This window comes from Ceratotherium simum, chromosome 5 (assembly GCF_057802395.1).
Source record: "Ceratotherium simum simum isolate JZ-2026a chromosome 5, ASM5780239v1, whole genome shotgun sequence".
In the NCBI taxonomy this organism is placed as follows: domain Eukaryota; kingdom Metazoa; phylum Chordata; class Mammalia; order Perissodactyla; family Rhinocerotidae; genus Ceratotherium; species Ceratotherium simum.
The window spans coordinates 62,139,487-62,155,266 of record NC_141904.1 but is presented as its reverse complement, the minus strand read 5'-3'; the positions used below and the strand labels follow the sequence as shown (position 1 = coordinate 62,155,266).

Genomic DNA, 15,780 nt, shown 5'->3' with positions numbered 1-15,780 from the left:
ATACTGTTTAAATCACTACAGCTTTGTAATAATGTTTGAAAGCAGAAGTCGTGATGCCTCGGGCTTTGTTCTTCCCCCTGAGGATTGCTTTGACTGTTCTTTTGTGGTCCCATACAAATTTTAGGATTATTTTTTCTATTTCTGTGAGAAATACCATTTGAATTTTGATAGGGATTGCACTGAATCTATAGATTACTTTGGGTGGTATGGACATTTTAACAATATTAATCCTTCCAATCCATGAACACAGGGTATCTTTCCATTTATTTGTGTTTTCTTCAATTTCTTTCACCAATGTCTTATAATTTTTACAGTGTCTTGTAATTTGTTTTTCATTTAATACATGAGTGCTTAAATTAATCTGAACACCTATAATTATAAGCTGGAAATTGAGTCATTTAAGAACATTTCACACTGGGAAACACAGGTACTTATAAGACAACTGGTTTTCATAGGAGTTTGTGTGCATAATTCAGGGGTCCCAAAGCTGACTGCCTAGGAGAGAGACAGGTAATGCAAATTAGAGATGTGGACCAGATGAATGCCTGCCCCAGCTAAGGAAGGAACTGTTAGTTGGCACTTGCCAATTAATACCAGTTGTTCCAAATTTTCAAGAGAATTGTAGTATAAAACTTTCCTAAGTTTAAAAATATTGGCAAGTAGTTCAAAATTTTAAAATTCTGCGAGTCAAACAGATGGTCTAGAAGCTGGACCTTCAAGCCACCGGTTTGTACATTTTACCATTTCCCAATAAATGAGTGACAGTTCTGCAAATGTCTCTGAACAATAACCCCAAAGAACCCCATCCTCTTTAGTAGCCGGCACTGAAAAGCAGGACTCCTCCTAAGGTCACGTCGATCATTGCAGTTGTTCTTCTAAAATGGACAGCTTCCTCCTGCTAGAGATTTGATTTGATGGTGTCAGCAGATGAGGTTCCCGTCACTTCACGACATGTCTTCTTTCAGGCCCGATGGAATTGGAACTGTGACTGTTGAAGAAAAGGAACGTTTTGAAGAAATCAAAGAGAGACTCAGAGTTCTGTTGGAAAATCAGATTACACATTTTAGGTAAGGACCTGGAGTTGAGGGGCTAATTAGGAGGGTAAGACTGAGGAGGGACAAATAAAAAGCTTGATTTTCTGAACCTGTAAATCTATCAAAGATATATTGGATGTTTAGAAATATCTGAATGGAAAAGCAAACCAATAGGACAGGGTTCCACCATAGCCAGGAGACTTTGAAATCCTAAATTCATTTTATTTCACTAAAAGCACAAAGCCCTCCTTGTGTAAGCTGACCCTGGTCATCAATTTATATTTTAAAAATCTATTAAAAAGTTGAATTGAAGCTTCTTCAAGATTCCTCAATAAAGTAGTGAAAAATCCTGTGAATCAGATCACATGACCGGGAAGGAAGGCAGTGGTCCCCTAGGAGAGTCTCCATCTTCTCCGTGACCTCAGAAACAGGACTAGCTGGCTATGCAGAGAAAGAAAGAAACTTAGATCAGCCTTGGCACATTGACTCTTCGCCACACACTCGAGACAGCCAGCAGGCCTGATGCTTGAGCCTTGCTCCACATAGCCCACTTCTCCCTTGGAGCAAGTCAGACATTTCTAATGCTACACTGGTGGTTCTGGACCAGAGATCCTGAAATAGTAACTCAAAAATAGTAAGAGCATTTATAATACATAATAAATTTTTTTTTAAATTTTATTTATTTTATTTTTTCCCCCCAAAGCCCCAGTGGATAGTTGTATGTTGTAGCTGCACATCCTTCTAGTTGCTGTATGCGGGACTCGGCCTCAGGATGAACGGAGAAGTGGTGCCTCGATGCGCACCCGGGATCCGAACCCGGGCCACCAGCATCGCAGCGCGCGCACTTAACCACCAAGCCACAGGGCCGGCCCGATAATACATAATAAATAGTTCCTTTTTGTTAAATATTTTCTAAGTGCCAGACAAGAGGCTGGATAAGCATTAACTCATTTGTTTATCCTCAGAACAGTTTGGTAAGGTAGTTATTATAATTCCCATTTAAACAAGGAGTAAACTGAGGCTCAGAGAGGTTAAGGAACTTGCCCCAGGCCACCCAGCCGGCAATTAGAAGTAGAATGCATACATAGGATACTCTGAGTTTAAGTAGCCCATGCTGGTCCCTTTGTACCAGGAGGAACAGTGTCCTGAAGGGCTTGTGACAGCCTGAGACAGTCAGTGGAAGTCTTAGTGGTACCTAACGTGGTTGTATCTGTGCCATCAAAATCTTCCTGGATAAATCTTTATTGATCATACACTATATGTAAGATGTGTTGCCAATAACAAAAGATCCAATAACAATTACCACAATCAAGGAAGGACAATTAGCAGAATCATAAATTTGCTCAAAATACACTCTTTATTTCCTGTATTAATCCTCTGGGGATGTAAGTCAGTGGGTTTGATAATTTTAGCTTGTTTCAATGAATATTTTTTAATGATGGTCTCTATAATAACATATAAGGTCACATTTGAGCTAACGAGTGGTTCTCCTCCACAATAGGAATCTAAACAGAGCCTTATGTCATGACTCTAAATATTCTTTGCTGCTGCAGACATTTGCAGAGTCTCTCTTTAGTCATTATTCACACATACACATATATACATTATATACACACATATATGGTGTGAATTCAGATTAACATAACACAACGTGACAAAATAAAAAGCATTTTCTGTTCCTCAGATAGAGTTGCTATAGGAATCAAACTGCAGCATATTTTGTGCTAAAATGTAATCGATTTGGGCAACCTGAAGAATTTTCTGTCTTTTTTAGGTATTGCTTTCCATTTGGTCGACCTGAAGGTGCTTTGAAAGCTACTCTCTCACTCTTGGAAAGGGTAAGAATGAAAGTAAAAGATAGGTTACATACATACCGAAACATGAACATAATGGTAATGAAATATTGTGGTTGAATGACCTAGTTTAGAATTTTGTAAGGCTTTGTTTACCATTCATCAAATATCAGAATAAACGTGAGGAAACTGCCAAAATTCTAGCTTTTCTCTCCAGATTCCCAAATACTTAGGCTATATCAAAGATATGCTCCTCGCCCTTCCCTGACTCATGAATGGGCTTTGCCATCCTAACTGTGCGTTGCAATTCTGTTTTCTCTTTAACGATGGCTCTTGGTCAATATTAAGTCACAAGGAGGCATTCACAACTAATTTTAAGCTTGAGCTCTTAAGAAGTATAAATGAGTAACACATTTGGTTGAACCATCTTAATAATCTTTTTTTCCATCTAAAGGTTTTGATGAAAGATATTGTTACCCCAGTGCCACAAGAGGAGGTAAAAACAGTCATCCGTAAATGTCTAGAGCAGGCTGCTTTAGTCAACTATTCTCGGCTGTCAGAGTATGCCAAAATCGAAGGTAAGGCTCCCTTCTGACCCCAATTTTTCATTTAAATTTTGGTATGCCTCCCTGGGGAAGTCTCTCTCTTTTCTGAGGGGCACCGGAAAACAGTGGTCCATCTGAGTATGTTAAGCTGAAACTTGAAAGCACTTGAAATGTGGAAGCTTCCTTGGCTGTGGCCAAATTAATCAATGAAAGAACAGGGGCTCAGGAAAGATTCCTCGTAGGGGAAGAATATTGAATACAGGATATTATCAGATAACTAACGTCCTTCCGAGAGTCTGTGTTGGCCCTAAGTTTGCTCTGTGGCTAATGTTTTCCTATGAAAGAGTTCTATAGGATTGCTACCTTCTTTAAATAGAGGAAAACAAAGCAGTTCGTGGTCCACTGTTGATACCATTGGAGGTAAAACAAGAGTTGAATAAAGCAACATCAAGATTTTGCTTAACTATTTCTTGCCCCTTGAAAGTATCTCGTCTTTTGGTAGCACTTCAAACTTGATGGCAGGTTAGTGTCCAACTGTCTCTGATGGCTCCTGGTTTGCTTTAGATCTCATTCATTCTTGTTACTCCAGTCATAGGATGGTTGTTACCACTGTCCTCTCAGGTTTTAGGGAAGCGGTCACTGATGACCAGGTAATCACCCAAAAGGCACTTTGAGTAAACTGTACTTGAGAAGGTATGGTTCTTTGGGACCTATTCATTTGCCAAGGTATTAATCACTTTTCATTGCTACCCTGTTGGCTGCTATAGGGTGATTTGAAAACCACACCCAACATGACCAGTGGTGTAAGTGTATAAATGTGGAAGTTCTGTGTCCAAAACTCAATGTGTCCGCAGTCTGGAATCTGATGTTCTCTCACATGTGAAACACCTGACTAAAACCAGCAAATGCCCATTGTCTGCCTTTAGGACATGACTGGGGAAAAAAAAAAAGACCTAACCAACCACTGAAACCCCAACACTTACCCTGCCAAAGTCCTTGTTTCCTTAGAGAATTAGGTTGAGATCATGTCAAATTCACAGTGTTCTGTACATTACATGTCCTCTCTCTCTCAATTTTGTCTGTCTGACAATGCAAATTGTGTACCAGTGGTAATGAATTCATTGTTATGCATCCAGGGAGAAACACTTAAGAATTGGGCACTAAAAGGATGTTTTATCAACTCTTGACTTGGTAATGAGTGACAAAAAGAGAGGAACAAGAAGATCATTAAAGGGCTATATTAGCAAATAATTGTTCCAGCATTTACCTTCCCAGGACATAATGATTGGTTGTATTTGGTAGAGTCAACCGGGTACCTAATAATTCTAGGCAAGGCCAGAGATGGGATGGGATCAAGAAACGTTCAGTTGCCATGGCTGCTGCCTCGTAGGTCTTGGTCTAGCTATGATTAGTCTTTTGGTAAGATCTGCTCTCTTCTTTCAGATAAATATATCCAAAAACAAACTTTAAGATCTGTAAGTAAAAATGCATTCATTTCCAAAGTAGATCAGCTGGTCTGTAATTTCCTTTTGTGCCTCAATTCTTCTTGGTTGTGTTAATTATCTTTTGCACTGTGACTTTTAGGTCTGGGGATTCTTTGAAGAAACCAATCTTTTTTTTCCAACTCTCTTTTCAGAGAAGTACCTCATTCCACACTACCTGCTCTCTTCCGCTTCTCTCCTTCCTTGTCCGTGATTGGCTCAGCCACTTTTTGATGTTACTCTGCAAAAGTGGCTGTGACACCAATTTCAAAGCATGCTGGGATTGTTAATTCAGACAACCCAACATCCTCTGGCTGCATGTATCAGGTTTTCTTTCATGAACATAGTCCACCGTAGGCTGAAACATTGCAGCTTTAAAGATATTACTACCAGACGACTTTCTTTTACAAGGTTCTGATCATACGCTCAGAAAAGAAATCTTCCCTTTTTACATTTGAGCCCTTCTGCGAGCATTAACAGCTTAGTTCCTTGAGAATTTTGGAAAGAAGTTGTAGTAATATTGCTGGAGACTATGTTTATGAAGAAATACCTCAAGAGCCTTAGATACTAAAGTCTGAAATCCTTAGTATCTTGGAGCCTTAAATCAATGAAATTCTGTTTCCCTTTACCCATGATGTTTTTGGTCATTGTATTCTTGCAAACAATTCTAAAGAGACGTGTAAAATCATGGTCACAATTTCTCTCGTGACTCACGGCATGCTGAATGGTTAATCCAGTAGATCTCCAATTTTGAAACTCCTTTTTCTTTTATCCTGTGTTTATCCCAAAATACTCTGTGGCTATTTTCCTTTGAGCTAATGTAACGTTTTCCTCTAACCTATGACCTTTAACCTCTTTACCTCTGACCTAAGCCTCTTGCATGCCCAAATCCTCTTTTATAGGGAAAAAGAGAGAAATGTATGAGCATCCTGTCTTCTGCTTGGCCTCCCAAGTGATGGATTTAACCATTCGTGAGTACCTACCACCTCCTCGCCATGCTGTCTTCACTCTTTCTGTTTCCATTATTTCAAGAAAATCCAGATCCAAACCAACTCACTCTCCTTGCTTCAAGTTTTTTAGCATTGGCTTGTCTGTTGATTCTGTCTGTGAAACCCAGTGTGAGAAGTCCAGTCACTTTTTATCAGCCTAAAACAGGTTAGACAATTAAGCCATTTGTTTGTGATAAACTCAGATTTGTCTGTAAGTTTTTCAGTTATTCTCTGTCTGTGACCTGAATGCATTTTTACTTTGCTTGTGTGTAACCCTGATTTGTAAAGTGCTTGTCACTGGTACACAATCAAAAGGTAGCAGCTAGGCTGGGAGCAACGCCTTAGGTGTCAGATAAAGGACAGTTGGGGCAAAATCATGCCTTCTTTTCCATGTTTAAGATGTCAAACTATTGTGAGTATAAGATCACACAAGGTGGTCCATTCTCGGTAAAAATTAGATCTTATATGCCTCCTGTCTGTTCTCTCTCAAGCTGGGAAGCTTTTCCTTGTTCTCTCTGGAGATTTTGACTTGTCCTGTCCTCTAAGCGCTGGCTAGAACACATGACTTAATTGTTACTTGGAGAGTTCGTGTATGTTTCATAGCTTGATTTCACATTAAAATTAATTTTACTAATTTTCTATTTGTGCAGCATTTTCCACCTCTGTGAAGGAGCCTTTTTTTTGCTGGCCCCCACACTTCGGGGCGGTGGGAACCCATGGGCAACCTTTTCTTTCCAATATCATGTATCACGCACACGTGGGGGGCATTTTGGTCCACTTGCTCATTAATCCTGCATATGTGTTCTTGTTTCTCTCTCTCTCTTCTCTCCTTGTTGTGCTCTCTCTTTCAAATAGAGAATCAAAAGGACGCAGGTGAACCAATTGTATATGCATTATGAACTATCAGGATTGTTGAGTTATATTTAGTTTTTGTTTTTGTTTTTGTTTTTTAATAGCTCCTTAACGTATGTACTCCCAAAGACTGATGTGGAGTTGCAATAATACTTAAGGAGTTAATTTGTGCTGTCTGAATATACCTCCTGCCCATGAGATGTTGACCTTTATAGAGCAGAATTTCCGTGAAGGCATAAGCTTTGAAGGAACAGAATTCTGGTTTGCTGTAGAGCTTCATTTCGTCTTTGGTTTCAGGATTCCAGTGATTTGGCCTCATGTGCTTTTAAAAAAAAGTTACTGAACCAAACTAATCTTCCTTTTTGTTTTTCATTTCTTTTTTATGTTTTCTGCCCGATCGAGAAGTTTGTGTTCTTCTATGAATGTTGATCAGCCAAGACAGAGAGAAGTTGTGTCCATGTTGTTCTTGTATGTATTGTGTGATGAGGCAGGATACACGCACAGGGTGGCTAAATGGTGGCTGTTGCTGGAAGTTTTGTGAGAGGAAAGCTCTTAGAAAGTTCTCTGGCTTTGGAAATATTTTTCTTGTTTGGTCCCAAAACTTCTGAGCATATTTTGAGGAAAGCTGTAATTTAAAACTTTAATAAATATATAGTATTGATCATTGTTTTTAAGATCTAAAGGATTCTCAAAAGATAATTATCATTTAATCAAAGTTGTGTGTATTTCAGATCAATTCAGAAAGCATTATGGAGCATATGCCAAACACCAGGCTAGCAATAAGTATTTGAAAACTTATAAACCCATGTTCAAGACACAGGAGCCTTTCTCTCCCTGGAAGGGAAGGTATTCCTTCATTCACTCATTCACTCATTCATTCATTCATTAGTCAAGTGCTTAGTGGGAGCCTATCATATGCCAGGTACAGTGGTAAAAGCCAGAAACTATGTAAACAAGAGGAAAACACCTGTTAACCTCATGGAGCATATGTGCAAATGTGGGCATAAGTGTAAATTACAAATTCAGTACACAACACCACCAATGGGTAGAGTTAAGTGTAAGAGAGCATTGTGAGAAAACCATGGAAGTCTTCACGAGGGTGGTAAGATTGAACTGCATCTTGAAAGATGAATTACAATCAATGGAAGGGAGCTGGGATTGGTAAGTGGAGAGGCATCCTAGATAGAGAGATAATATGTACAAATGTATACGTAAAACCATATAGCTAATAAAAATAGCTAATGCTTCTGCAATGTGTGTTATGTGCCAGGTACGACTCTAAGTGCTTTATATGTATTAACTCATTTAATCCTCAAAACCCCTTATGAGGTAGATATTACTACTATTCCTATTTTAGAGATGAGCAAACTGAAACACAGAGACGGTAGATAACACACTCCTAGACAAGTAAGTGATAGAGCTAGAATCTGAGCCCAAACAGAAGCCACACTCTTAACTACTCTATAATTCAATGTGGTTGCAAAACACGGTGAAATGATGGCAGTAATGGGTGCTGATGACCGCAATGTAAACAGGAGGCAAGGTCTCAATGGCCTTTATATGCCTTAATAATCCAGAGTTCAGACTGTATCTCATAGTCCAAAGTGTCTTAACCTGGAGTCTATGCCAACTTTTGCATGCATATGGATTTTTCAAAGGAAAAATTCCACAGGTCTCACTTCCAAAGGTGACAGAGAGTCATTGAAGGCTCTTTAAGCAAGGAGACGGCTTGGTGATTTGCACTCCAGAAACATCATACTGGCCATGATGGAGAGAAAGGACTGAGGAGGAGGAATAGAGTAAAACTGAACCTAAAACTTGAGGTCAATGCAGAGATGGGTTTGAAGATTGGTATGTCAGAGGCCTCTTCTAGGCAAAGCAGATCTCCATCACAATCAATCATAATTGCTTCTTTCTTGACCTTTAAATCTTTTTTCTTATCCTCCCTCTCCCTTTTCAATTTCCTTAGAGGGAACAAAGCACAAATACATGGATGGGTATGCAAAACCAACTGCATGGAGGTGGCAGGGCACAGCTGGAGTTACATGTGCAAATTGGGGTGGAATATGGACATCTCCCAAGTCCTTTAGTCAGGCTGTGCTTTGAGAGGCTATGGGACTCTGCAGATGGCATTTTGGTGGACTTATGCTTTCTGTCTGGTGGCATTATTAGAAATTAAATGTTCAGTTTAATTACAGTATCTCGAAAAAAAAAGATGTAAAAGGCTGCTACTCTTTGAAAGAAAAGCTGTGACTCCTGCAAATGAATTCTATTATTTTAAATACATTTCCATTTAATCCATCACGTGTTCTGAACCCAGCAAGCTCTGAGCAAGTCTACGCTACTATTGCTGTTTTGCTTCAGTTCTTGGCTAAATACTTGCATAATTTTCTGAGCATCATAATGATTCTACTGGAACTTGAAATAAAACAATTTTTCCTTCAAATATGCCAAGAATTTGCAAAATTAGATAGATAGATAAGTAGGTAGGTAGGTAGATAGGTGGATGGATAGACGATAGATAGATAGATAGATAGATAGATAGATAGATAGATAGATAGATAAGCAGCCCACCAATGGGCCCAGGCACTGTGCTAAGGACTCTACATGGAGAATCTGACTCAATCTTTACCTTAGTCCCATAAGAAGACTTTATTATTGTCACTTTTACAGATGAGGGAGCTGCAATTCAGAGAGGATAAGTGACGTTTTTAAGCAGGGTGTGAACCCAGACCTTTCTAAATTCAAACACCATGCTTTTTTGTCTCTTTCCACCATGCAGCCTTTCCAGCTGATATGGTGGGCACTTGGACAATATCTGTTCATTCAGTGGATAAGTTCAAAAGTACCTACAGCTTTTAATCCAGGAAGACCACTAAAAAATAGAGCAGTCTTTTCTGGGACCAGATTATTGCCAAAATCTTTCTTTTCTGAAGTCTTCCTGAGGGCCTTTCAGATTCCCTGAGATTGCCAAAGAACTAAGAACTTTTTTCCTTCCCAATTGACTGAAAACTTCTAGAGTAGATCAAATCCATTCAAAGGACTTCCAAGCAGATTCTATAGTGTTGAGGTTGTATCTTTCCCTATCTCCAGTCAAAATTCCTACAAGTCCAAGGCCAGTTGAAGAAACAAAAGACACAACCAAACTTGCAATATTCATAACACACGGTGTGGAACCACAACACACAGTGTGGGACCACCCATCCAAGAAAGTAGTGAGGGAAAATCCCATCTCAGCAAGATCTAGGTCATTCTAAAACGGGACCATCTCATGCTTCGTGTCTTATACATGTGGGACTAAATGTTTCTATTTTCATCCTTCTTGTTTCAGTGATGCATAAATCGAGGTTTCCAAGCCCAAATTACTCTCTAGACTAGTACCTTATCTATACTTTATAAAAAGTGAAGAGGGGAAGGAGAAACAGGTTTCAACCACTGTCACCAAGGAGGATCTTGGAGGAAGATAGGTTGTGTTAAAAATATGCCATGAACCAATAAATATGAAACCAGTTCTCCCAGAAAAAAGACGTCATGTTGCTACTGCTGCTGATAACTGTCATTTATTGAGAATTTTGTGTGTGCTAAGTAGTTACATATATATCTCATTTAATTCTCACAACAACTCTAAGAGAGAAGTATTTCATTACCATATTTCCTTGAATCTAAAAGGCCATCAATTATAAGATGCACCATTAATTATATACTCCTAAGAACAAAACAATGCTGCCAAATAAATTGTGACATGCCATCAAATGTAAGATGCATCCAATTTCAGAAATGTTAAAATGTGCCTCTTACACTCTATGAAATAAGATCAGGCACGGAGCCTGGCACATAGCACTCATTAAATAGTTTAGCAAATAATATTTGTTTATTATTATTTAAAAGGAAACTTCCAAATCCAAATGTGTATAGATGTATTATTTGATTTCAGACGTGGAATATAAAATGATGCTTCTCAAACTTTAATGATCATACAAATCCCTGGGGATCTTGTTAAAATGTAGATTCTGATTAGGTAGGTTTGGCATGGGGCCTGGAAATCTGCATTTCTAACAAGCTCCCAGGTGATACTGAAACTGCTGATCCAGGGATTGCAATTTGGATGTCCATGGGACATATGAGGCAGTTGATTTACCTTTTTATCATAAATTTCAAAATAAAACATTGCAATATAGTTCCACATATATTTGTTAAATATCCACCAAGTTCCAGGAGCTGTGCCTGGCACCGGCGGAGTGAGAAATGAGCAAAAGCAGCTGTGGTCTGTTCCCTCAGGGAGCTTACAATAAAGTCAGGAACATAGGCATAAAACAAATAGTTACATCCTGGTGATGATGGTAAAGGGAAATGAAGGTGCTGCAGGCGTGCAGCACAATGGGGTTTCACCTCGGCCAGGGTCTTGGATGCATTGCAGGGGGAGACATGATGGAGGTCAAGGCCTGGTTCCCAAAGAAGAACTGCCTGGGGTGTTCCCTGGCCTTGATGAAGTGTGTGCCTCTATTCATCCTCCTTCCGGGTGCCCCAGGTTCCTGCCCCAGAGAGCTTGTGGCCAGCTACATGAAAGCCCATTTAGGGACTAGGTGGATATTTAATAGTACTATTAAATCAGTATTCTTGCTATAGCAAGTGACAAAAACCAAAAACAAACACAAAAAACACTCAAATAGCTTAAGCAAGAAAAAGGAATTTTTGGCCCATGTAGCTAGGAAATAGATGGAGGAACCGGACTCATGGATAAAGAATTTTAGTGTGTTTTGATCTCTCCAACTGCTGACAGGCTTCTTTAACATGGCTGGGGGTCATGGTAGGGGAGTTGAGAGGAACAGATAGCACGGGGCTTTCATCCTAGCTAATGACCCTAGAGGAAAAGAGCTTTTGTCTCTGAGCAACTGTATAAAATTCCAGAGAAGGGTCTCATTGGCCCAGCTTGGGTCACATGTTAATCTCTGAGCCAATCATAATACCCATGGTGGTGTGGGGTGCTGTGGTTGGCCTAGCTTGGCTCACATGACTTCCCTTGTAGGATTCATTGCTTGACATTTCCCGCCAGAACCGCGTGGAGTGGAGGAGAGGAACTTCTCCTGAGGAAGGTTACTGCACATACAAGAATAACAGATGTCCACTACTGTGTCTATCCAGAATTAAGCTCACTTTTCTTAGGTGCAACAGCTCAGTCTTAAGGACAAAGTCTGACTTGGGATACAAAGATACCAAATTGGAGAAGAAAAATATAGTAGCGTTATTTCTTCCTTGCGGATATAATTTATTTTAATTTAAATAAAAAGTATTTTTAATTATCTTAAATCATTTTTAGTTGCATTAAGACACCTGAAGTTGTTCTCTGTTTTGGAAGTTTAAGTTATAATGTTGACTATACAGCAATTCAGCTTAGCAGAATTGTTAAGTAGCCAGGGGCTTTGGGTAAGAGAAAAAAGTTGCTGCATAGTTTAAATGCATATTGCAACCACAGAGTATTTGTTTTTCCATGAAATCACTGCTTTGGGCAGAATCTGCTGAGGATTTCCACCAATATTTAAGGACCTGACCTGGGCCAGACACTGTTCTAGCCCCTAGAAATACAGACCTCACTGGGCATAGGGGGAGACATGTATATAATTTGTAATTCTTAAGGGCAATAAGTGTTCAAGTAGAGATATCAACAAAGAAGTTGGGCATTTGTTATGAAGACACTTTCTTGTTATGGCATATGGAGGCGTAACTCTTGTTATGAAGAGGATCTCTTAAAGGCTTTTGAGCAGAAGTGTAGCAGGTTCAGACGCATGCTTTATGGAAATCACTCTGGCTGCTGCATGGACAATGAACAGCAGCGGAGGAAAGGGACTAAGGCCTGGCTTGGAATCTTGAGCAACAGTTGAGGTGGAGATGATGAGACTTGAGTGGCATGTCTACCCCCTCGGCAAGAGTGTGCGCACATGATCTAGTACAGTGGGAAATAAAATCAAGAGACATTTTGGAAGTAGAATGGACAGGCAATGCCACCCATGTCCTGATGGGGAAGAGACAAAGACGACTGCAGTGAAAAGAGTAGAGAAAACGATCCCTGATTCATCCAACAGTCTTTATTACCATATACTTTCTACTGTCCTAGAGATGGAATCTTCTGAAAGGGAGTGATGAAGATGCAAAGACATGAAGTATATATATAATGGACAGAGCAACTAAAGAAATTATGTTGAATTGTAACACTGCATTAAGTGTGTGGTCCGTGTAGCCATCATTTTAGGGAGGCAGAGTACCCTGGAAAGCGTGATATGGCTATCTGCTTAGCTTTCTGTTCCTACTCCAGTTTTTATCCACCCCTACCCCCAAATCATAGCAAATTGCTACAGGCTCGTTATTTTCAGTAATAGTATCATACAAACACTGGCATCTTCAGCGACACATCAATAGGTTGGAACTTGGTACTAAGTGGGCTTTCCATCAGCAATATCCATCTCTCATATGATATTTCAGGGATTGGCAATTTGCTCGCTGGAACCAGAGATGGTCAGGTTATTTAAGGGCTAATTGGAGTGTCTCTCGCTCCTGGATGCTTCTCTTCCTTGGCTTAGCTGAGCATGTAGAGGAATTCTCTTTTTGTTTTTCTGCAGTCACATTTAACTCTCTCTCTGGAAGCCAAGCAGATTTAATTGTGTAAACATGAGCAATGGTAATTGGGTAAATGAAGTTGGAAACCAAGGTATGATGTTTTTGTTTTGCTCTGTGAGGAAAAAAAATCGGGAGCTTGTTTTTCTATGGTGGCAAACCTCACTGTCAGAATTCTGGACAGACAGTTGGCAGGAAGTAATCCCTTTACGAATTTTCATCAAGACCCATTGAGCTGAAATATGTATCTGCTGCCTCACGGGTTATGGATCAGCCTGGGGACATTCCATTGTTTTATAAACCACCAGATTAAGTTTTTCTCTAAACAGGTTCAGTTATCTGGGTGAGAATGAGTATGGAGTTTCCATGAGAATTGCAAACTCAGGTAACACGCATTCATTGAAAGAACCATGAGGATGTGTTACCAGAGATGTACCTAACTTGACACCGCTGTAGGTGGAAAACAAGATTTTAACAAAATATAAAATATGGAGTACTTTTTTATAAAGAAATGATCAGTAGTTTTCTTTCTTTAAATAGCTATAATTTAAAACTGATTTTTTCAAACTCTATTTATACAAAATCTTTCCCAAAGAAAAGATTTAAATAAGAGGAGACTGGTAAATAATTTTTTTTAGCTCTGTATTCAAAACATTGAGGAGGTCCTGCAAGAAAAGGATCTCATCAACTTTTGCCTTTAATAGATAGTTTTGCCAGAATGTTATATTTACCCTAATTTCTCGTATTTTTCATTAATGTCGCTAGAATTCCATTTCCTATAAGCTTGCAGTAAAATTCATTTTCCCAGTTGAAAATTCAAGCAAACCAAGAAGCAAACTTGGCAATGGAGTACATCCCCCTCACCATACAGATTGCTTTGTAGACGAGGACTATTAGAAAGGAGCAGGTCCAAGGTTAATGAGACACTCATTAAAAAGAGAGAATTGTAGAAGCTGATAGTGCTCTGTGCCTGTATTGAAGGGAGGCTATTGTTATAGGATGTTTGCAGTGCTGATATTGTAAAGCACATGACAGATGGGTCAAGTGCTGATTACGGTATTCTAACATTTGGAATAGCAAGTAACATATTTGATAAGCTGGCAAGTTTTTATATATGATTCAACCCACAATATAAAAGCCACGAGAATTCCAAATTGAAAATAATTAAATGAGCTGGAAACAATCAGATACCACACATTTTTCCTCCAAATGACAGATTTTGACATGTTGAAATTCCACAAGGGGAGCAAGAATATTCCCTAGCTCACTTGAACTAATAACGGCCCTTCATCTGCTTTTGCAAAGCAATTAATTCCTGCTTTCTCACGATGTTGGAGATAGCAATAAACATTTGTAGACACCTTAGGCTTTACAGCGATCTGTCCCGTGCATTGTTTTATTTGCTCTTACCAGCAGCCCTGCAAGGTACACAAAAAAGATACTAATATTCTCAATTTGTAGATGAGGAAACGGAAGCACAGAGATGTTTAGGTAGAAGGTGCAAGGTTACATAGAAGGTTAAGTACCATATTGAAGGTGAGAAGCCAGATCTTCCAACTACGAATACATCAAGTCCTATTTCTGGTCATCTGGAAGGAGGAGGCAGCTTTTAACATAGAGGTGTTCTTTATTGCACAAAAGTGTATCATCTTTCGGTCAACAATGCTGCCACCATCATTCATGTGTATCCGTCTGGATAAAGACATCCAGTATTTGCATCCAGCCTCTGAGTGTCTTGGTAGGGTGGTGCTGGTGACGCCGGTAAGAGTCCCGTCCCTCGTCACACGACGTCACGCCTCTGTAATGTTGCAGTAACCCCAAGAAAGCAGCAGCTCTCCATTTGTGTTTTATCATTTTTGCTTGTTTGGTTGTTCTTTCAGAGTTTGTCATCTTACTTGTCACCCTTTGTGAAAGTCACTTTGTCTCTTTACTTTTTTTGCTGTCTCTCTTCACCTACCTGAGCAGCTCCCCCGCCACCTCCTGGGCCTCCTCCACTCACCCAAACGCAGACCAGCATGTTGTATCAGAGGCTCAAAGGCATGCCTAGGCCAAAATCAAGTACTGTAAACTCCTACCGTTCGTTTACTCGGCAGCTTTCTAGTTTAGTTTGCTTTTCTGTTCATTATTCTTCTTGACATTTTGTTTCAGTTTAGAATATGGAGCTGAGGCTCAGGCTCTCGAGTTTGACACTGCAGGTTTTGAGAGACTCAAAAGAGAGCATTTATTTCCAAATGTCCACATTTTTTTGTCTAGCTATGTCTGACATATGCAACATTTTCAAATCTCAATGTCAGCACAAAATAACATTGTTGTGGCATAACATTTTGCATGACAATTTTTTATATGTCATGAGCTTCAATTCTATCGTATGACATGTTTAATAAGTATATTGTATTTTTAGTTCCCCGTTGTCAGTGCTCCAGCTAATACAAGATTGGGGGATAGGAATATTGCAATACATTTTGAAACAGCAGAAG

The 15,780-nt window shown here is 39.5% G+C and overlaps 1 protein-coding gene across 4 annotated transcripts in view; it reads left to right on the top strand.

Moving 5' to 3' along the window:
* CADPS (calcium dependent secretion activator) overlaps positions 1–15,780 on the top strand; it is a 437,514-nt gene that overhangs the window by 319,174 nt on the left and 102,560 nt on the right. For all 4 annotated transcript variants that reach the window (XM_087431281.1, XM_087431280.1, XM_087431279.1 and 1 more), the window contains 3 exons: positions 966–1,067; positions 2,809–2,872; positions 3,282–3,405. In XM_087431281.1, coding sequence (XP_087287407.1) covers positions 966–1,067; positions 2,809–2,872; positions 3,282–3,405 — 290 coding nt within the window. The remainder of the gene's footprint in view (positions 1–965; positions 1,068–2,808; positions 2,873–3,281; positions 3,406–15,780) is intronic.